Raw genomic sequence first — 24283 nt, forward strand, 5'->3', positions numbered from 1 at the left:
AAATCACCCCATAGAGGAATTGAAGATTTAAGGAATGAAATGTATCCTCATTTTCTGGCCTAAGGCAACCATTTTGCCAGTCTCCCCTCCCTACACCCCCACTCATCTTTCTCTTCCCTTAAAAGTAGGTCCAATCTTTTAGGTTTTACCCCCTGCCTACCTGGAAGAAGGGGCTATGAAAGTTGAAATATGGGTGCTAGTGGACAAATTAGCTCATAGCCTCTGAACAAGGGCTTCAAAATCAATACTGAAGTAATACAACAGGTAAAGATTAACAATATGCTTGCAAGCATTGAAATTCCCAGGAACTTTTCATCCAGCACAATACTTCAAAATTCAGAAACAAAAAACAGAAATGGGGGGAGGGTAGAAGGAAAAAAAATGGGGCTGCAACTGTAACAAGATTACATTCCTAAATTCAGTTTTGGAGACTATGAAGAAGATGAAGGTATTAGATAACAGCCAAGACCACTCCAGGGTTTCTGCAAGGAAAACATGAGCAAAGGTTTTAATTAGGTAGACCCAAGATTTGAAAGCCAGCCATGTCTATCCTTCCTCCCCAGGATTGTTGTGTACATTACACAACTACGTGCATCCTTTTTTTCCTGGATTTTTAATTACAGCATCTTACTATCCTTAGAAACTTAAAAGCTATTTGTAAGTCTTCAGTTGATCTAATAAAATTGCCCTCAAATCAAGGTTGGATTTCTTTGTCTTGTGATCTGCATGACAATTTTGTTTTGTTTGGGAATAAAGGAAAGACTCTTCAATGTGTTTATTTTCCTTATATTTGGTATATTTTTTTTACAGAACGCTCTTCACAAAAATCTCCCATCCAGCCTTCATAACACTGACACATAAATTTATCTCTTAAAAACTTCAAATCCTCCAACTCCAGTTTTCCTTTCACAATCGCTTTCTTCTCAGTGTTATTGGCATACACTATGATCCTAAAACTTTCAGGAAACAAGTGCAAAAAGGCATTTGAGTCACTATGTTTACGAATACATCTTCCCTTTTTCTTGCAAAGGACCTTGCTGCAAATCTTGGCTGCAGAAGTCACATTAATGATGTAACGTCCCAATGCACCATTCATGTAGTCTTTCACTTTTTGACAGCTATCCTAAAATAAAACAAAGAATGATAATTGATTTATGATGCATTCCTATAGAATCTATAATATATCTACTCAGAAATTAGTCCAACTGAATTCAGTGGAGCTTATGTCCAGAGAATTGGCATATTTTGTAGTTTAAGAAAGACCTCCATAGATAATTGCTCAGGAGATCCAGAAAGGCATTCTGGCGTATTCATAATAATCATGAAAAGTTAATTTTATTTTAATATTATTATTAATTTCTAAAGTTCTTGGAACAAAGTATTGGAAAATGGCTGTGCAAGCAAAGCTTTGGAAAACAGAAAGGAGTTATGGCTTGATTCTGATAGTCCCAGTCAAGATCCACTTCTACCCACCCCATTTCTTTCCAAGGGAATCAGCCCCTTTCTCCTTTTCATACCACTCAAAGTCTGACAAAAAGAGGTAATGGCAAAGTTTGATAACTGGTTGGATACACATTTTACAAGCAGAAATACATAAGTAGAAAATTACTGCATATAATAGAACTATAAACATTTTTCAGCCTGGGATTTATATTTTTTCTGCAGCCGCTAGGCTATAGGAGGCTACCTATAATGTAATGACTTCCCTAGAACGATGGCTGGCTTTGAGCTTCCTGGGGAACCTGGGAGTTTTATTGGTGAGATTGGATATGTTTGTTTGCATAGGTCTGGTGGGTTGATTTCAATTAGTTGCCCCACCTTAGCCCTTTTGCTGCTAAATTTCAGTGGCGTGATCTCAGAGTCCATAGATATTGCGACATGGAGCCCATGGACTGCACGTTTCCCATCCATATCCATGCATTGCAAAAAAATCACGTAGATGTTAATGCTTCCCTTCTATGCTGTAATTCCCAAATGCAGCCACACAATAACCATACAGAGGTTCTTGGAAGTTCTTAGCAGCAAACCCAGTACAGCATCTAGCTTGTCATAAGCATGTCTGTTTTACATTTGTTTACAAGTAAGCTATTTACTATCAAAAGACGAATCTCAGTAGGCAAATGGATCCCTAATGTGGTAACACTGCAAGTTCTTAGTCAGATTAGCCATGTGATTAGGTTATAAAAGAAACCTTTAACAGCATGTTGCATTTCAGAAGATTACTCTTTGTTTAGTGTTATAGTACACCATGGCTTCTTTCAGGATATTCCTGTTTTTCCCATCCTCCTCCTTTCCAGCCACAGAACATGCTCATTCATACATGTTTTTACATGCTATATTCGATTAGGAAGTTGCCTTATAAAAACCAGACCTTTAGGCTATCCTGCTCAGTAAGTTCTAGGCTGACAGTCAGATTCCCCAGGATTTTAGCTGGAGGCCCTTCCCAGACGTAACTTAACTCTAAATGTAGAGAAGTTACATCTCTTCCACTTCTTTGCTCCATTTCTCCTTCTCTTTACTGAGAAAAACAAAGAAGATGGAGGCAATGGTAGGTACTGTTGATTTTTTTTTTAAAAGACAGTGTGCTATGTTCTTGCAAACAACTTTCTTCTCAGAGGATATGGAAAGCAAAAGAGAATTATCTATCCTTGACCTTATACCAATTAAAAAGGGAAAACATATTCAATGGTAGTACTAGAACTGTAAATGAAAGTGTACATGTAGTGCTAGTGTTCTTGATTTTAAGGAAAATTAAAGCTGAGTGTACTTGAATGTGGATTTTCATAAACTCAGAGCAATTACAAGTAGGACTGTATCACGGGAGAAACTCATTGAAAAGGACCTCATGATAAGCTGGAGTTCCTAGAAGAAATTACTAAAACCACAAATGCAAACAATTTCAAAGAGGAAAAAATGGAGGGCAGCAGAAGATGCAAATGTGGCTGCATAAAAATCTTAGTGAAAATCTGAAAATGAAAAGGGGCATGTAGAAGAGGAGGAAAGAAGGACAGATCACCAGGAGTACATGCAAGCAGCCCAGATCTATATAGACTGTTTCAGGAATGCTATAGCTCAGAATGATCTGAGATTGGTGATTGATACTAACAACAATAACGAACAAGGTTACGCAGAGATTTAAAGCATCCTTCCACCCATTTACCTCTTAATCTCCCTAAATGAAAAAGATCAACCCAATTTGTAAGGCTTGGCCATTTTTCAAGGGTTTAATGGGTTTTTTTGAGTCTCTGCAAGTCTTAAAGGATCTATTTTGCTTCTTCTTCCACCCTCAATTTTTTTTTAAAAAGCACCATACATTTTAGCCATGTCTACTCACATAGGGCTGTAGTAGACACAAAGGATGCTGGAAATCATGCACAGCCCATGGGTTAGGATTATCCACTTCTGCTTTATGGCTTCAGTCTCTTACCTGGTTCATACATGCATAATCTATTTATAGTCTTCAGTACTGACATGAGTAAGGAAATTGGGTCAACATCAAAGAGACTGATTTCATTGCTAACCTCACACACATTTTTCTTCACATGATATGTTATAGCTACCAAGAGTTTGATGTACTTTTAATTACATCTAGACTACATTTATTTCAAATTGGATTGGTTACTCACAGCTTACTTTTCTCATTGATTCCATTTAAATTATCTTTTTACCCTGAAAGGCACATCTACTGCTGGGCTAAAGGGTATAAAGCTGCAGTCATGCTACAGATGTGTGCTACAAAAACCCTATTCAATAAACATGTCATCAAATCCACATACATATGCACATATTATTACAAATGCACATATCCTCATGCTGCAGTCTTATCTATACATGCACTCAGTATGTAAGTATCTATAAGCACATTCTCATTACAAAATAATTGTGCAGGCAGTAACGTTGCTCCCTTTTCTACTGCAGATCATTCATTGGTCTTCCACTGCTAATGCTGCAGGGAAACCAGTGGTCTTCAATAGGGTTAAAAGAGTGATCTTAAGCACTGTTTCATTTTTTTCCCCTTCCTCCAAACGTCACGGATTGCTCACATTTATTGCTCTTATCACTGAAAATACTTGTTTTGGGGGGGGGGTCAGAAACTTGATCCATTTTATCAGCTGGTTGATGGACAGAAATGGCCAGGGTTCTGGACTGGCTCCACAAATAACATGTTGTCCATCCATGCTTTATACTGTCAAGGAGCAGAAAAATAAAGTGACTTCTTATCTAAGGTAGATCTGGGTAGATTTCACATTTATTTTTCTGATGCAAATTAAGACATTAGAGCAATAAGGCAACAAACCTCTTCATCCCTATAACTGCTTCCTGAATATCATTTCAGAAATGGAGCGTCATTATTGTATCTAAGAAGATGTCTTCCCCATGTGATTAGATGTGGTTAATAATCCCCCAAAGAAATTCTAACTTTATATCACCTGTTAGAGGACTTCTAACAAGCCATAAATGTTTACATAGAAGGAAATAGGAAGGGAGGGGTCTCAAGAGTTCCAATGAAAGTTGGCTCATGGGTATTTTGTTCACCCATACTAACTTACAACAGTACTGGCATATTGCATGCCTCCCCAAAAGACAATTCCTGCTGCCCCCATTGCTGCAGTTTCACCAACTGTAGTCACCAAGTCTTCCTGAAAAGTAAGGCAATGAATAGGCAAATTTTAATGGAGCACCATGCACTGATAACAAAGAGTTAAAACATTGGCAGCCATTTTTCCCCCTCCCCCTTACTTTTTTTCCTTTGGGCTGTTTATGAAAAAACAGGTTTAGCACTGACCTGCAAAACCTGTTTGCCACAACAGTAAGTGGATTTTACCCCATGGGAAAGAATGCTGTCTCATAGCTCTATCAAATGCCTTGCTGCAAGTCAACCACGCTAATGCAGTAAAAGGGATTGCGATGGTTTCTCAGTTAGGAGACCCGTTCAGATTATCAAGTTATAGAGTATGGTAAATATGTAGATTTTGTACGATGGTGAACATTCCATTACACTCAAATGCTGTGTTCAGAAAATTGCCTATAATTCCTCGCTGACAGTGTATATCCAAGAAATCTGATTTCTGGGCCAGTGGGTGCATTGGGAATTTTGAAATGTGGTATTGGGACTCTCACAAAATTATTGCTATGGGGGCTGTTGCTAATCAAAAAAAAATGTTATACACTAGAAGGAAAGGAGAAAGAGAGAGAGCCAACAGTTTAAAATTGCCACTCATATACAGGGCACAGAAAACTTGTTATATGTAATGTACAGGTTATGCTTGCAGTTGTTGTGTTGCTTATGACTATAGTTGGTTCCTCACGCTATCTTTAAAAGATCCTTGAAAATGAATTAGGTAGGGCAGGGATCTCGGCAAGCACCAAAACATATGTTAGAAGACACAACTTTTTATCTTTTTATAATGCCTGTTTTTATTCACTTTTATTTTATTTTCATTGTGGTACGCCACCCAGAGTCACTTTGTGTGAGATGGGCGGCTATATAAATGTGATGTATAAATGTATGAATGTATGAATGTATGAATGTATGAATAAATAAATAAATAAATAAATAAATAGGTGTTCTCAAGCACTATGTTGGAGATTCAAGGTATTCCAGTATTCTCATTCCTGAATTATAGCTTAGATGCGGAATTGTGCTTTTGGCATTAATTGCTAAAAAATATGGCAATAATACGTCCACTGAAATACAAATGACATATATGACATATATGTACTCGGTACAGGAATACAGGAATACTGGATATACTGAGCAGGGAGAAGAGAGAATAGAATCAATATATAATGCTTAGCTTTTATTTGGATCTCACTTTCACTGAAGAGGTAAAAATATCTGGATACCTATATTTTATTTTTTGCTGCCTGGAAATTTGATTGACTAGATAGTGAGGATCGGACATTACATTCCCTATCCTGTCCTATCATCCCATCCCTGCAATACTCCTAGGAGCAAATCTACAGCCACACTTATGGTACTCTTCAATTTAGTAAGAAGTTGAAAGATCTAATCAGGTATCTCTTATGTGGCAAAGCGAATCCTACTGTTAGGTAAACAGTGCTGCTGGCAGGCATTTTATCCCAATTTTAACGACTTAAACTTTGTCATTATATTTTACTGTACGTTGTGAAATTTTCATCTGCCAAAATAACTTGATTGTCTTACAATACTGTGCCTCTTGCCTTGAGAGACAAGGGCATTTTCTGCTGTGTCACAGACATGAACTATTTAAGGTCAACTTTGCAATATGCAATTCAACCCTAGGATAGCAGGTTTACCTATGAAAGTAGTGTTGTACATTATTCCATGCATATTCAGATTTGCATCATTCCAGTAGTCAACATATACATACATGCAGCTCAGGGAACACCTGAGAGATGTGGGATTGCACCTGCTGACTATTCCTTTTCCATGGCCATGTGATTGACATTGATGTAAAATAGTCCTAGCCTGTTTTACTTAGGGTCCTTCAACTTCAAGGATCCTAACCAGTCAGGATTCCTGATTACATGAAGAATCTGACATGCAACAGATTTACCCATGTTAAACCTCTCAGATACTAGTGTTCAAGAGGTGAAAACTTGAAGCATGCTAATGGGTATACTGTTATAGGAGAGCAGAACCAGCGGAAGTGAAATCTTCCAGGAGTCCTTTCATCTAACATTAGAGTTCTAATAAACATGTAGTGTAGCTGTCAACAGAAGTTGATTCTGAGATTCATACACTCCAATACCTTACCTCTGTTAAAGGTTCAAAGGTATAAGCATAGAATGGCCTGGCATATACAAAAACAGGCAAGGCGTAATCTTTTCTAGCCATGGAAGCAATGCGCATTGATTCCTTAAGGCGATGGTGCACAAATTTCAAACCATTGGCACTTGATTTCAATATGATTTCAAGATATATAGAAGGAAAAAGGGCAGTACTTTCTTTCCATAGCCAGTGTAGTTGATCATTCCGTGAAATTTCAATATTTGGACATTTGCCTGTGTATTGATCAGGTCTGTTTTTATAATCATAATTATAGCAATCTGGATACAGATAATAACCCCAATATCCACTTTGTCTCATTTTTTCAGCTAGTATAAGTGTATCCTTCATGAAGTTCTTCCCAGCTTTTTCATATTCTTCCTTAGCAATTTTCTTGAGTTTGGCTTCAGGCAACTGTGGGTGCAATTTTCTAGCAAATTCAATAGATTTGGTTCTGTAAACATTTTTACTGCCCCAGTTTCTATCCCACTGGGGTCTCCAGTTTTCCCAGTCAATGACTCCAAGTCCATGGAATCTCTTCAATGGGATGATCCGGTTGATATCTGATTTCATTTTAGTGAGATGTCTGGTGAGGCTTTCATTCTGTGGTATAACCCCATGGATGAGATGCCCATGGTCGTCAATATGGGGATAGATCCCCAAATGGGTAGGGTAAAATATTGTCACAACAGACCCACTTAAAGTCTCATTGGGATTTGGTACAATGTGAAAAGTATTGAGATCTAAATTCACTTTGTAGCGCAGCCGGCATTGTTCTGTAGGGGCATTCCAGAACACAATGAAAGGTTGGTCGGGATACATAGGAGCTTTGGTCTGCATAACATTATCGCCATTAACTCCCTTCAATAATATCCAAACCGCCAGGCACTTAATCCATAGACGAGACATAATATGTAGTTTTTCTGATACGGTTAGCTCCTTGAGGGAGGGGGAGAAGAACAGGAAAAAAAGTACAGCGATGATAAGAAAAGACAGACATTCAAAGTTGCTGTAGATATGGTGGAAAGCTATGTTTTTAACTATTTATTAAAAAGGAACCAATGTTGAACTAAGCAATTATTTCCGACTATTATAAATGGTGTTTAATGTAATGCTGATCTAATTAATTAGATGGATTAAATCGTATATTAACTCAAATAAAAAAATTGCAACAGAATTTCCATATGAACACAAAGAGTCACCCCTCCTCTTTTAACCGTTACCATAAGAAGCAAGAGCCAAGGTTTTCAGGGAAGAGATGTCAGTTATGTCAACAACCAAAATCAGAAAATACAATGTAAAGGCTCCTTTGAAACATAGGAAAGGCAAGAAAAAGCAATGGGTTTAAGCTTCTATGAATAAAAGATGGAACTAGGCTTTTATATGGACAGAGGGCAATGAAATGTGGTTTCAGTTTCATCTCCCCTTTAGCACCTCTAATGTTTTTTTCCCCCAAAGAGGGAGAATCAATATAGATTAACTCAATTAAAATTATTGAGAAATTGTAATGTTGATATGATAAATGATTGTTATACCAATACCAGGCAACATAGGACAAGATTGAGCATTAGATCAACACGGTACTGGACAAAGAAGAAGTTAGGAATGCCATAACTTGTCCATGCATTATCTTTGAGAATTTGATACTAATTTGGCACAACCAAAAGGAATATTGTCAAAGATCTCTACGTTATTTTTGTAACTGAAGCAAGGAATCCCTCTTATGGCTTAAAGCAGGGTTCCTCAACCGTAGCAACTTTATGATGAGTGGACTTCAACTCCCAGAATTCCCCAGCCAGCATTGGTTGCTGAGTTGCTGGGGTTGAGGAACCCTGGCTTAAATTAATCCTGGCTTAGGATACTGATTTGGGCAATATAATAGTTGAACCAAAATGGCAATCATTATGGAAATCAAGAGGTTTTCTTTCTGTCTCTACCCAAGAGTTGCAATTGAAGGTGGCAATTAACCCTTGCTAAATTAGCATAAATCCCACACAATCACTCTTCAGAATGTTGGATAATCTTCTGGCAGAAGTGTCACTCATGTCACTTATAATGTTGTGCCAGAAGAGCATCAGGTGATGCTCTTCTGGTACAACATTATAAGTGACATTAGTATGACTACAAATTAAGAGTCAGATGTTCTCCACAGCTAGGGTTCTTGAATCAATATTTATTTGTTTGTTTGTTTATCTTTTTTTTATCCCACCTTTATTATTTTTATAAATAACTCAAGCTGGTGAACATATCTAATACTCTTTCCTCTTCCTACTTTCCCCACAGCAACAATCCTCTGAGGTTATGATCCATTGGCTCACTTAAAAATAAGGAGCTGATTGTCTATGTAGTTTTGGCAGCCAGATTAATTAATGCTCAGTGTTGGAAATATCTTGAAAACTACAAAAAGATACTAATAAACTTAGAATAAACTTCCAGATGCAAGAATCGCATTTTTGTCAAGTTAGGCAGGTTATATTTGTTATGTTAATCACAACAGGTGTAACTTTGGGAACTCTTATGATATATGGAAATTATGAACAACTTGTGGACTTTGTTGTTGTTGTTCACAGGGGCTTTTTACTTTTTATTTATTCATGTTATTTTTTGTATTTGTCCTCATAAATGGTATATTCTGTGGGGGTTTTTTCTCTTTGTGTAAACTACTGTTCAATAAAAAATAGCGTCAGTCTAATTGTAATAAAGATTCTTATCTAGCTATGCTAGTATACTTTAGTTTACTACTTTACTACTTTACTTTATGCTAGTAAAGTCAGAGTGTAGTGGCCCTGCTGAGCCCAGAGAATGAAAGACTGGAGGTTTCATACCTCTTTCCCAAGAAGCCCACTGAGCCCAAACACCCTGCCCCATCTCTGCTCCGGTGTTGCTGGTCTGTAGTTACTTCTGCTACCACCTATCTTCCAGGGGGCACTTCACTTGACATCTTCCCCAACCCTAGCTTTTGAAAACATAGGGCTCCCATTTAAAAGGGAATCGCTGTTTAATGTGGTCTCCTTCTAATGGTAATAAGGATTTTTATCTAAGTACACCATGTTGAGGGTCTGAACGATGTCTGCTGGCTTTGAGTTGAGCAGTCAAATTAAGCCATGTGAAGTCAAGAGTTGGAGATTCAAAGCAAAGCCCTACTCTAAGGAGCATGAGACTAGCTGCTGAATAGGCTTCATAAAGCCACGTGGTGGGGAGGGTTGCTATAATCTCTCTTCTCATACCATTTTCCCAGATGAGTTTACAGTATTTCCCAGTTAATATATTTCACAGATTAGGATATTCTGATCAGACAAAGTACTACAGGGTACTTGTGCAGTTGTACTTTGATCCCTAGCTGTGTGAATTCTCTAATGTTGAACATAATTCCTATAAAAATAGAGAATTATTGTTAAACACAACAGAACTAAATGAAATAAGTTATTAATTATCAAATCCTTATTAACATTCAAAAGGAGACTATCGCTTTTCCCCACCCCATTCAAATTCTTAACAGTGTATTCTATATTCAGTATATTGAAACACAGATAAATGTCAACTTTGGCATCTTATTCTATATCTTAAGTAAAATAAATTACTCTAATATAATAAGCGTTATCACTCAAAACACTCCCACTGAAGTAGATGAATAGACCCAAATCACTACTTCATTTTACTTACAAAGATATGCTGGAACATCAGATTAGATTAATTCTGCAATTTATCATGATATGTTATTTATATATAGCAGTATGTAAGACACACTGAGAGAAGAAGACACAGCTTATTTCTTAAACTAGTAGTAGGAAGTTACTTCAGTTTAATCTCATCTCTAGAGAACTTTGGTGGAACCTAGATAGAACCTTGGTGATGAAAACAATGGGGAAAGAACATTTGTACAAAAGGGGAGCATGCAATACAAGCAGCTTAGAAAAATAGCAATGCAAATAGCATACTGCAACCATTTATCTTCTCAGAGCCTTTAATTTAGTCATCAATTTGATATCCTTTCAGAACCTGACACAGGTTTCAGACAGCATGGAGACAGCACTGATCATGGGACAGGAATGGTGGTATTGTCCAGGTTCTCCTTGATTTCTCAGTATCTTTCAGTGCCATTTATCATGGTATCCTTATGGACTGCTTCCAAGGATGGGGGGGGACTACTTTGTAGTGGTTCTCCTTTCTCTGTGGGTGGTTCAAATTGGTTTGAGGGGTGAGTCCAAGGCCCCTCACTTGCGGGGTGCCTGAAGGTTCAGTGCTCTCACTCCTTCTGTTTAATATCTACCTGAGCTGGGCAAGGTCAACCATCACTGCAGATGATACCTAATGTACATTGTGATACCAGGCTCCCCAACCAATGCTGCCGACATCCTAGTGTCTGAAGGTGTCAACCCCACTAGGTAGCCCAGACCAAGAAATCATGCTTTAGCCTCTTTTGCCTAGATAACTGTCCATCATATCTCCATCAAGGTCATATTTCTTACTCTCTACAGGAGGGTATGAGGGACTGTATGGGGAGGAATAGAATCAGGTTAATCCTAGCAAGATTAATTGGCTGTGAATATTCAGGTAATTCCCAGTTCAGGATATTGGTATTTGTATACAATCTGGGGTATCTATTAGACTCACAGCTCCTGCTCAGGGTAGGTGGCAGCTGTGGCAGGAAGATCCTTGCACAAATTCATCTGTTGTGTCAGTTGCACCTGTCCCTGGACCAGGAGGCCCTTCAGATGGTCATTCATGCCCCAGTCACCTTGCTCATGGACTATTGCAATGGGGCTGCCCTTGAGGCCACCCAGAAACTCCAGCTGGTCCAGAATGCAGTGATATAGATAGTAATGGGCATGCCTCAGTATGCCTATGTAGTACTGCTGTCCTGTGAGCTGCAGTGATAGCCACTTGGCTTCCGGGTTACTTGAATTATAAAGTTATCTGAGGACCATCTATTTCCAATCAGACTTTATATGATGTGAAAAAATGAGTCTCCTCTAGGTTCTATCAATCAAGTAATGTCATTTATTGGAATCCAGGATGTGTGCCTTCTGGGTCACAGCATCTGCCCTCTAGAACAGCATCTTCCAGAGATCCATATGGCCCCCACTGTGACATTATTTAAAATGTCTCTGAAAACCTGGACATTTTCCCAGGCCTTAGATTAGGGTGAATGGCAAGCCCTTTATAGGAGTGTATAGTTAGTCTGAATATTTATCTTCCCAATATTTATCATTCTTTTCCTTGTTTTACTGCTGTTATGGCTTTTAAGGTTGTATGCTGCCCACAGTCTTTATGGAGTTGGGCAGCCTTCTAACTTTGATAAACAAACAAACTCTAATTAAGACCTCAGCTTCACCAATTGTAGATGCAAGGGTTAAACAATGGGAATACCTAGGAAAAAAAGGGTGGGGTCTGCCTCAAAAAGGTTCTTGAACCTTCCATCTACATCCTCCCTGGATCTGCACTCAGGAACAGGGAATGGAATTCTAAACTAGTTTCTGCTATTTTTAGCTTATATCAAATTAGGCAGTGGCCCTACCTCCTCTCCAGTGAATATAAAAGAGTACTTTACTGTTCAAAGAGTACATAAAGATAAATAAACTGAGAGCATAAGTGGTGTAAAACTGAGTAGAATGGATAGAGTAAATTGAGGGGGAAGGCTTTTTGTTTATCACTAGAAGAATTCTGTATGCCCCAATCCCTTCACTGTTGCACAGTGCTAACTCATAATGCAAAACCTAGCTATTACACATTATGCACTGAGAAGGTGAATGGACAGCACACCTCTCAAGACAGACAATTAACAAGTCTAGAACATCTGTAAGATCAACGTATGTCCATTCTTTTTCTTGCAGGAGCAATGAGAGATTAGGGCTCATCTCTATATACACTCTGCCCAAGTTATCCTGTCTACACTTAGTGGTATATATGGAGCTAATATTCAGATGAACAGATGATATTGGATCCAGGGGACTGTTATAAGAGCCCAAAGGCCAATGCAATAGATGTGATGTAGCATAAACAGGTTTGGGAGCTCAGATGGGGCACGCTACTGATCCAGGGACAGAGCATTAGGTATGTACGCTACTTTGAGCTGACAAAAATAAAAAGTGAGATAAAAATATAAACAAATAAATACACAGTATAGTAAGTATAAGTCCAGAACAACATAAACTGCAGATAATGAACAGAAAATATAAGGAATCCAACTCCAGTTTCCCAAGTTGGCAACAGAGAATCCCCCAAATAGTTTATGCCTACAGAGAGGATCACACATGTATCCAATTCATAATTTCCTTCTCCCAATATGCACAACATAGTGGTGTTACACAAGAGTGGTGCACTGTATGCCCTTCCATGATAGTTATGGAGACAAACGACTATAATCTAACCTGCAGTTCAGCTGCAAGAAGATGCAAGAGATTGCATATTTGGAAGCAGTCAAGGGAGAGAATAAGAATTCTCCTTATGGAACACAATCATTCCTCTTGTTCTTATACATATAATAGACAACTTTAGAATGGGTTTGTTGATCCTGGAGAAAAGTCACACCTGCTATTTGCTATTATGGATAGTCACTGAACAATCAGTGCCTAGAGGAGCAGGCTTAAGGCCCACTATGATTTTAGATATAGTCTATCTACCAATTGAAGGAATATCCCATTTATCCGAGAGTACTCTAGCTTGTTCAGCTGTAAACATCACTGCCCTATACATAGGAAAGACAAGCACTGCCAAAATGATCCTAAATTATGCTGCTTTTGGAAAACCTTAACCCTGTGCTTCTCAATCTCAGGAACTTTAAGATGTATGGACTTCAACTCCCAGAATTCCGGGAGTTGAAGTCCACATATCTTAACATTGCTGAGGTTGAGAAACGCTGCCTTACGCCAACCCTAAGCAATGAAATATTTGCAAAACCTTTGCTCTGCATGATTAAATATTCTTCATCACTTTTAGAAACTCTTCCTGGCTCTTCATACTGACAGATTCTGGTTCATCTATCGTCATCATCACAGATCATCCATTTTCCTGAGTTTTGTTCTCTTATGATTGTTCTATTCTCTTAGTTTCTTAGGTGCCACACTTTTTCTGTATCTGAAATGTAAAGGAGAATTCTATCAGCATTCCTACTTATAGAGATGGGCAAATCTGTGAGTTTCAGTTTGGCTTAGTTTTTCTTTGTTGTAACCATGATTTCAAACCATTTCCACATCAATTTGTAAATTTGGGGGGGGGGAGGAGTCTTCTCAAAAATTTGTACTTATGAGTATTTCCCCATATATGCTCACTTGATATGCAATTTTCTTGGCATGCATGCTTTGAAAAAGCATTTTTCTTAATGTGTTCCTGTGCAAACATTGTCCTAATACACATATTTTGCTGTTCACCTCTATCTTAATTGTATAGCAGTTGAACTTCATGACCTGTGCATCCTCTCTGGTGTCAAATTTCAGGAACCACTATGAGATGAATATGCACACAATGAGAATTCTCGATGCCTTCCACATAACGATGTTGCTACTGTAGTCAAGCAATACATGATTTATTGCCTCAGTAGGAATCCTGAAGCATCCTTATTTTATGATTTATCAGCAAGTCAAAACACTAATTGATCACCTGCTCAGTAATTTTGTTCGAAGAACCCTCACCTATTTGTTTGTTTAAGACATGGCTTTATAATAAAAGATTCAGCTCAAATCCAGTCAAGAAATATGGAACCTTTGAAAGTCATCTGTTAAAATCTCAAGATAAGCACATTTTTTAAAAAAATTGAAAACTTTTTCATCTGGTTTTTAAAATTGATTTTTAATGTTATGCTACTAATCTGTACAGACATTTGCTAGATTGAGCCATTAAAGGGGCTGGATTTTATTCCCTGTATGAGTTGATGAGAAGACTTCCTTCCTTCCTTCCTTCCTTCCTTCCTTCCTTCCTTCCTTCCTTCCTTCCTTCCTTCCTTCCTTCCTTCCTTCCTTCCTTCCTTCCTTCCTTTCCACTGTTAAAATGCTCTGTCTGTACACAACTCTGTTGGAATTTTTCCACTGATGCTGATTCTCCCACAGCCCTTCTTGGAATGACAGTTCATGTGCGTTAGGCACTGATGTATCCAGGTAAGGATTATGCTGTTAAGCGTGATGTATTTGCTGTTTAGTGTGATGGGATGGAGGTTTTCTACTATGTGGTATTTAGTCTTCTCTCCAGAGATAAATTTTGGACATTATTGCTAGTGGAAAACCGATGTGAATAGCCATACTACTGTTGGGTGATAGAATCAGGATGGCAGGATGAAATACTAAACACTTACTTTTGAGCAAATATATATTGAGCAATGTATTTGCAATCCTTTTATTTATTTATTTTAATGTATCAGGACTGTAGTCCAAAGCAGGTACACTTGTGTGGGAACCTGCACGCATGGCAAATTGTAGTCAACATATACATACTCTAAGAGTGTGATCTGATACTGTGATTTAAAAAAAAAAATGTATTGAAACTATGTTGTAAAGAATATGATACTATTTACAGTTAGGGTTAAGGTTGAGCAGTATAAATAGGTTATTACTGTGCATAATGAGCGCTTTTTTTTTTTTTTTGCTATTCTCTTTTTTTAACTAAAGTTTGCAACTCTGTTGCACTACTTCAGCCCCAGATTCTATGATGATTCCATTATACACATTATCATTAAATTGGTAAAAATGGTCTTGTACTGCTTAGTGAATATCACATTATCATGCTTAGTTAAACTTTCAGAGATGGCACATCATTTTCCCACTTATATGAGTGATCTAAAAAGAAACCATCCAGAAATATTTCTGCTCCATAGTTTAAACACAAAAAGAGGGCTTTAGAAATGAATAAGCTGAAGCTTGTGCCCAAGCCTACTAAAACAAGTAGAAGTATTTCCGACGGATTTTAAATTTATAAAATTGATTTGATAACCCACAAATCAGCATTATCAATCTGTTTATTTTATCATGTTGAGTGAATGAAGACAGACTGGGGAATAATTCACATAATTTCTTATGCGTGAAAGCTTATGCCATAACAATTGTCTTTAAAATGCTGGAAGCCTGTACTCTGTGTGTGTGTGTGTGTATGTGTATGTGTTTTATTGGATCCAGATTTTGTAATACTTAGAATAAGCCTGTTAAAATCAGGCACTTTTGTTAAGAGCATATAAAGAACTTTGCTGGATTTGCCCGTCTAAACCAGCATCTCGTAGCACAAAGTGACCATACAGAGGCATTCAGGAAGCTTGAATACATAGGCAATAAGTTGGTAGTCCTCTTCAGTTCTAAATGGTATTTAAGATGATTTGGAAAGTAGTAAACAGCTATCGAGACTTTTAGTCGCTCATAGCATGATCTTCTATGAATTCATTTAGACCCCTTCTAAAGCCATCTAAATTGGCAGCCATCACATCTGATGTCAGTGAATTCTTCATCTATGTGTTGTGCAAAGAAGTCATTATTTTGATTAATTTCCCTAAGTTTAGTTTTAATCAATGATCCCAGTTCATAGAAGAGAAAAAAGAATGTCATTCTATTCACATTTTCCAATTCTGTAACATTGTATTAGAAGTATGGCTGCTATACATAATAGCAGGTACAAGATATATATAAATATATAATGTAGGCTAATTCGTAACAGCTTATATAAAACACCCACAGTATTTGTTGTTATTGTTGATTCATGAGAATGCCTATGATTCTACAATTACACCTTCTAGTTTAGAGGGTATCCCAACCAAGACAGCAATAAAAACCTAACAGGTACATGTGAATTTCTGGAGAAAGGGGTAGGAATAGGAAAGATAATATGTCCTTGTTGTAGTACAAATAAGTGTGTCATATAATTGGAGTGGATCTCTTCACCTTCTCTTTTTTAACTCTCAATGTACATAATTAATCTTCCAGAGTGGAGCCAAATGTCCTTTCTGTGCAATGATCAGATATTTCTTTGCTGTCCAGATCAATACAGAACCCAAGGGTTCTGTGAGTTTCAGCATCCTAGATTCCAATGCCAGGAATGGGCTAATATCCCCATAAATGCATCCATTTTACTTTGCATAATGAGACACAGACAGAAATAGTGTGACAATTGCTTTTATTTGTATGCCTCTATAAACTGAAATTTCCACTGAAATTTATAAAAGCCATTTCAGTTTATAGAGGGCAACTGAAAACTCTTTAAGTCAGTGTTCCAAAAATCTTAGATCTAGCATGAGGGTGCCATGCTGAAGCTTTGTTCACCATTGCCAAATTTTAAGAGCATCATAAACACTCTGGCTGAGAAACAAAGAAACCCTGAACCTGGAAAGAAGTCAGTGAGGTCAAAAGTAAATATGCATTTGATATGCATAGATGCAGATGTATGTTGTCCCAAATGAAAGAACCAGAAGCACAATTCCAGAAATATTCATGTTGAAATGGATTTACTAGGTTTTCCCCTTGAGCTTATGAGAAGAGAAATCTGGGTCAGTGAGTTCAAACCATCCATTCACTGATTCACAAAACAGAACAAGAGCTTTTACATGACAGTTTAATTTGTTATGACATAAATATCAGATCAACTTTCTGAAGGCAAGATATCTATTAGCAACATACACATACACACGCGCACACATACTAAAGCTTTAAAGTAAGAAATTACACAAATGGTTACAAAACAGTACAGAATTTGTATAGCTATAGCTGAAAGGAATTATTTTATAATATATAAGACATATTATTGACCAACCAATATGCCTCCCATCTCAATGATATAACAACTCTGGGTTCAAGGGAGTTAAGGTCAAGGTCATGCAGTTGATGACCTTGGAAGAGGCTTATCTCCTCAACACTGACATCTCTGCCCATTCATTTGCTTATTCTCCCAGGCCTAATCCATATAACCATGAGTGTGTAATGGTATGTGGGAATGACCTCTTGGAAGGAAGAGCTGCAGACTGGACAATCAGCATGTAAAAGATATCTCAGCCCACAGAAGGAGGGGAGGGGGAATAGGAAGCATTTCAGAAGGGACCCTCCCTAGTTTTCCAGAGAGTAAAAGGAGAGGAGGGGAGAAATACTTTCAATCTTGCAAGATTCTGTTACCATAAGCTTACAATAAAGATAGAGCTAGTATTCCTGGTTGTGCTTCTTGTCTGGACTACCTCAAAGGGCTAACAGAATGTGAGTCCAAAAGAGATGGGAAATGCTGCCATATCCTCCCTTTTATTGTTGCTGCCTTACATATCTTTCTTAATAGCAAAGTGGACACTAGCAAGAGGAACTGTCAAAAATTGCCAATGCCAACTATATCTCAAGTTGTCATAGTAGGGTGCTGGGAAAAGATTTCAGTTAGCAATAATTGTGACTCGGATTAATCTCATTAGCTACAATACTGCCACTGCACAAAGTATTGGGATCAATGCAATATGGCATCCAGCATAAGGATGCTTCTAAGTTAGAAGCTATCCAATCAAATTTTTCAAGGCTATAACCATGTTCCTTATTCCATCTTTAACTCCCTAATCCAGCTGGTTTAGGGACTCCATCTTTTTAGGGACTCATCTGAGACTCTGTCACCTCAAAGTCTGATTGAAGCAAATTTTGGGGGGAACATCTTTGGTCCATCTCACCTTACTAGATAGATTTGAATCTTCCCTAAGAAGACAAATCAGTCCTGATTTAGCTTACTGAGGCTTTTCTTTCCCTGAAGCCATACTTACCCTGCAGTGGAGGATCTGGGACCTAGATCCCCAAAAGGTAGAACCAGAGTTTCCCATCTCCATTACAGCACAATGATCACCTCCCTGCTCCATCCCCAGACACTTTTATAACATTTCACATAGGAAACTCTCTCTCTCTCTCTCTCTCTCTCTCTATGTAATTAGAAGTTAAAGAGAACATAAAAACTAATACAAACTAATACAGAATAAAGAAAACAAAAAAAGAAAGAAAAAAGACAAAAGTGCAGAAAGAAAAGATAAAAAGCAATAGAAAGAAGCTTCTGATTTCCTTTGCAGCAAATATAATTACAAAGTTATCTTTTACTCTATGATTACAAAAAAAAGCTTACTTTTTTCTATGATCTATTTTTTTTCTAATCATCAAAGTCATAAGTCATAAGTGCATTTTTTTTCTGTTTCAAAAAGTCTACAAGGGGTTCGCATAGGAAACTTTTCACCTTGGGCCAAATCAGCAAATTACCTGTAAGGGCAACAACTGGTAGATACAGCAGTATCCCTAGGAATATCACACTATACGTTCCCATAGAGAAGCCGAATCTCTTTTTCATGTACTGCTACAGTGCTGTCTATATAATAAATGGAAGATGGGACTTGTAACACCAATTGCTAGAAATCTTAATTGCTCCTCTGAGCAGGAGGTTATCATTTTTCTTGTAGGCAATCACAATTTTTGACAATAGCCATGGCTTCCAGAAATCATCTGTGGCCTCCCTTACACTCTTAATTGCTTCCAGCTTTTTTACGTAAGTTCTATTCTATTTTTTGCATTGTTTTATATTTGATGTGTTGTGATATTGCCTTCTTTTAAATATTGGTTTCCTACTGCAAATAAATAAATATACCAAGAGAAAACGTAGCTATTGATCATACTTGGATTATAATTAAGTGCCGAGTACCCTTCATTTGTAGGGTCACTTCTGAAATTTTCCCCAACTGAATGTCTTCTAATAGTGTGTATTCTTCATAACCTAGCCTTGTTTCCAAGCACAGTAAGACACTAAAATTCTTTATTGTTCTATATTATTATTCTTGAACTGAGTACGCAAAGATTGTCCATGAGCAATTTGCCAGAATTTTTACTTTCCCCAATATTATGCTATCAATAAACATATTTCCACTGGAAAAATAAGCAATTATGGCATGACCATTAGCATTTTTCATTTTAGACATACCAGACTCGGGTAGCAAAAATCCAGGCATCTGCTGGATACAGAAAACTCTGCTGTTTGCTGCCATCTAGAGCCCATCTAGATCATTGCAGCCCATGTATGATATGCCTATGTACTTTATATCAACATGTCACCAATGTGTGTGCTGCATGCAGTTCTCTGCATTGATTTTTGTTTAAAAAAAACTAGTGTGGAGGTACAAAGGTTCAGTAATATCTAGATTGTTTTGTGTAGTGTTTCAGTGATTAGAAAAACTCATATGCACAGATGTAAAATACTGTAGAAAAGTGTTGATGCAAGATTGAGGATGGGGGATGTGTGGGCCTGCCCAAATTGGGGCAATGTAGAAATGCTGATAGATGATTGATTGATTGATCGATCAATTGATTTCATTTTATTAATATCCATATGCATATTGGTAATAGAGAAGTGGAGAAGATGCAAATGGAGGAAAGAAACTGAAAGTTACAACAAAGTATACATTCTTCAGTTCCACAACCAGAAAACATTTTTGAGTGAAATAATTAAAGTCTCCTTATCTGTTGAGATCTGGAAGAGAAGGCTCCCTCTGGATCCTGTCCTTTATGGATTGTTTCTTGCAGGGATCCCATAGTCAGGCCTCCTCAGTCCTGCCCCCATTCTCTGGACAATATTCTTCCTCATATCAGAGTGGCCCAATCCAGTTAGCTTTTTGGAAACCCAGTGATACCTGACTATTCCCATGGACCTCTGGAAGTTGAGGGAATCACTTTGGCTTCTCCTGGTGTGGATGGTGTTATGGTTGTTCCCTAGGGCATGGAAAGTTACTTATTACTTACCGCATTGCATTTCATTATATTGTTATGTCTACCTTGTGATTCTTTAGTTTTGACCTTATTACTGCTTTGGGAGGTCTGGCACAATTGGAGCCACATAATAGAAGCCTAGTAAAACAAACAAACAATCCAGGAAAAGTAGAACACACAACAGAGCAAAGCCAAGGGACAATGAGGAATGTGGAAAATTATTTGTCTCCATACTAGCATGTAACCTAATACATAATGACAAAGGTATTGTAATCTCATTTAAAAGCAAATATCATTACAATCCATGCTTCCACAATCCGGTGTCTTCCATATCTATTGACATACGACTCCTATCATGCATTTTGGTGATAATGGGAACACTATTTCATTACATTTGGCACTGTACTAGCTCTTAATTCTTCACAATCTATGTCTCCCTGTAAAGATATGTAAGGGTCTGCACTGAATCTAGATTGTCAACCACCCCTGAATCAACAGTTTTGCATAATACATAGTGAAACCCATGCACCCATGTGTCTGCACTTTGCTGGGAGGGAGAGAGAGAAAGAGAAAGAGAAGTCATGTCTGCAGATCTAAACTAATAATAATAACAACAACAACAACAACAACATGTTTCTTTTTTAAAAGTTTAAAGGAGTTTGGTTTCCAAGCCATTCCACCTATTTTTCAGATGTTCAGTAAGTATTTATCAAAGCACGTATCTACAGTGTCACTATTTCTTGTAGCTTTTCCTTCTCCAACTATGTGAAGGAAGTTCTTTTACTCCATCCACCCACCTATAAAATGTCCCACACACTTGAAACTGAGCAGGCTTCATATTTACACAAGAGGCACAGAAATTCTATAGATACCCTGGAATTCCATGAAAAGTCAACAGAGCGGTTTTGCATGGAATGAGGTTCCTGCTGAGATCCTAACGGCCTGCTGGTGTTTTGAAGGGGCCTGAAGACTTGGCTCTTCGCCTAGGCCTTGGTGGGGATGACTGAAGCCTCCTTTTAACCTAGGTTGTTTTCTTTTGTTTCTACCTGGTTTATCTTCCCAACTCCATCTTTCTTTTTGTTTTCTTGTCTTTTTTTAATGTCTTGTTTTTCATGTTTTAAATAATTGGTAAAGGGTCACTGGGAGTTGGGTGGCATATAAATTTAATAAATAATAATAGTACTACAGCTCAGTCTCCTAGAACCCAAACTTCTACCAGGTTGGAGAAATCACCTGTTACTTCAAGATCTTGCATCAGACTTCTCTGCACCACTGGAGCTGCCATTACCTAGTAGTAGTAGTAGTAGTAGTAGTAGTAGTAGTAGTAGTAGCTGGCTGCTATTGTGTACTTTGATATTTGCTTTTCTCCTCTGCAGAAGGAAAAAACAACAACCTTTTCACAGGATGGGTGGGCTGGCACCTACTAATAGCAAAGACTGGATCTTTATTATTCAGATAAGGAGCTAAGTGCACTATGCTCTAGTGTATACCCATTTTGAGTCAAAAATAAATCCCATTTAGTTTAATGGTTTCTACATGTTTAGGACTGATGCTGTAGGAGCATATTTTGTCCACACCACTCTGAAATGAATTTGAGAGTATGGAAAAACACATAGATGGTGTTGTAGAACTTCCCATTCATTTCTATGGGACATGCAGAGAATGTAGCCCACTTATTATGTTTTAAGAATTATCCTTATTCCCACAAGTACCCCATGCAATCTGTTCATGAATACTAAGACAAAGAAAGTTTAGAGAACCTTTTGAAATCAGTGCATGTTATAGCACTTTGCAAACTCAATCGTTAACGTTTGTTGTGGAATATCAGGATATGTTTAAAAATTGGGAGAAAGATCATCTCCTGTTCAAATCACAGAAATGTTACTAAAATAGACCAGTCTGATACTAACTCTTTTGTTCAGGGCACTGTGATATGTGTTTTTATAGGGCCTTACACTTATCAGCCACAGGCATTTTTTCACTGTCAAATCTTCTCTGCCACAGTTTTTATGGCCCATATTAAGAGATTAATTAAGATACAGATCAATAGCATCATGTATCAGCAAAGGTGGGATCATAGTGCAACTGAAAGTCTGTAATTGATGTTCTATTACAAAACAACAGTTGAAAAAAACTTTTAAACTCTAAGCCTCTAAACATGCAGAAGCTTGCGACTATTTCACTTACCTTATTGATCAATAGTAAGGAGAAGAAAACTTGGCAGAACAATTAGGAGGAGCTGCTGCATTTATATTAAACTCTGTCCCCCTTTTGTGTATAGTTAACAAAACAAATGAAATCCTGACCTGATCAGAGAGGATGGGGATTTCGTCTCTCAAATTACATAACATTTCAAATCTGCCAAGGTTGCTGTGTTCCAATTAGTGTGGTCCTTGTTGTCATTGTTCCTAAGTCTTAAATTATGCAATGAAGCATAGGAGGTAAAGAGCTAGCCAATGGCTAAATGGTGAAATCAGGACATCCTTCTGAGTGCCTCTATACTTGAGATAAGAAGCATTGTCTTACAGTGTTTTTACATTCTCATGATATTCCAGAAGGTGGTGCTGAAAGACTACTACTTTTCCCTGTGGTAGTAATTGTGCAACTTTATATCTTGTCACCTATGCTCATTTGAACTATGATATATCCAGTTTGCTGATCACGCACACACACATAAATGGACAGAGAAACCTTCTTCTTCTTCTTCTTCTTCTCCTTCTCCTTCTCCTCCTTCTCCTCCTCCTCCTCCTCCATGAATATGTTCAGCAAGACAGTGATTCTGATAGCATACCTGCCAATATGTCAAGATGAGACATAAGGGCATAGATCATTCAACATTTATTTCTACTCTTCCTCTCTAGCACACATTCTCTGAAGCCCTAAGGGATAGATCCAACAAAGTATGACATTAGTAATTACATGTTATTAAAACAGCATTTGCTATTAAGGGAGCAGTCTTCTCCCAACCCCAAATCAAGAAATACATCGAAAAAAACACAAACAAATTAAAGCTGTCTATTAATGTATTTAAATTTTCAGTTACTGCAAATGGCAAATTCTATAACAGTAAAACATCCTTAAAAATAAGCTTGTGTTCATTGCTCTGTTACTATCATGTTGGATTTGACCAGCTGCTTATAAATGCTGGGGGAACTGGATATTAAACTCTTTGAATTTTCCACATTTATCCTATTCCTGACATTACCTGTTTGCCTTTTTACATTATAAATCCATGTTTTGTACTTTTTTAAAAAAGCAAGTTCTGATTAAGAACAAGAAGTAAAGTTTTGTTTATTTTAAAAGTCCTTATATGGACCAATTAACACTGTTGGAAAAGTTTACAAAAGGTTCTTTAACAAGAAAGGCCAATCTAGACCATTGGTTCTCAACGGGGGCGGTACCGCCCCTGGGGGGCAGTGGGAGGATGCTGAGGGGCGGTGAACTTGTTTTGGGCAGTAGGGGGGCGGTGGGCATGTTTTGGGCGGTAGAGGGGCAATGAGCATGTTTTGGCATTCGAACTTAATTTTAAAACTCCCCCAAAAATTTATTAAATTGATTATCCGGTTTACACCATTTGTACCAGCAATAAAACGAACTTACGTGACGGCTGCCCTCACGCACTTCTAAGAATGGTGAGATGAATTTGTATTCTAGGTAGGCTGACCTTGAAGAACTCGACACTACGATTCTTCTCCAATCCCAACCAGCACAGCGCATGCGTCAGCTGTCTTCCCGCGCGATTAATCGCAGTGCGTGCGTTGAGCGTCCTTTCAATGCAGTGCGTGCGTTGAGCATTTTTTTTGCATTAGTCATTTTAATTTTAATAAAAGGAATGCAATTACCTTCCAGGGCAAAAGTA

At 37.8% G+C, this 24283-nt stretch overlaps 1 protein-coding gene and 1 non-coding gene across 2 annotated transcripts; both read right to left on the reverse strand.

Moving 5' to 3' along the window:
• Positions 1-784: 784 nt before the first annotated feature.
• Positions 785-7663, reverse strand: LOC103053970 (hyaluronidase Eo Hy-1-like). The gene is made up of 3 exons (XM_007420360.2): positions 6743-7663; positions 4551-4640; positions 785-1123 (listed from the first exon to the last, which is right to left on the reverse strand). The coding sequence occupies exons 1-3, from the start codon at positions 7661-7663 to the stop codon at positions 785-787; spliced, it is 1350 nt and encodes a 449-aa protein (XP_007420422.1).
• A 10335-nt stretch (positions 7664-17998) lies between these two features.
• On the reverse strand, positions 17999-18139 carry LOC112540325 (U4 spliceosomal RNA). Its single transcript, XR_003084388.1, has one exon. It is a non-coding gene; the product is annotated as a U4 spliceosomal RNA (small nuclear RNA).
• Positions 18140-24283: the final 6144 nt, after the last annotated feature.

This window comes from Python bivittatus, unplaced genomic scaffold (assembly GCF_059951505.1).
Source record: "Python bivittatus isolate LINGU-HERP-01145 unplaced genomic scaffold, Pbiv_v1 ctg000330_np1212, whole genome shotgun sequence".
NCBI lineage: Eukaryota > Metazoa > Chordata > Lepidosauria > Squamata > Pythonidae > Python > Python bivittatus.

What these genes read in the sequence shown, in the direction of transcription:
- LOC103053970 (XM_007420360.2), bottom strand. Translation starts at nt 7,663, where the DNA reads ATGTCTCGTCTATGGATTAAGTGCCTGGCGGTTTGGATATTATTGAAG. An exon ending in CCTTTGAACCTTTAACAGAG is followed by an intron (nt 4,641 to 6,742) that starts GTAAGGTATTGG and finishes CTTACTTTTCAG; the next exon opens with GAAGACTTGGTGACTACAGT. An exon ending in TGCAATATGCCAGTACTGTT is followed by an intron (nt 1,124 to 4,550) that starts GTAAGTTAGTAT and finishes GTTTTATTTTAG; the next exon opens with GATAGCTGTCAAAAAGTGAA.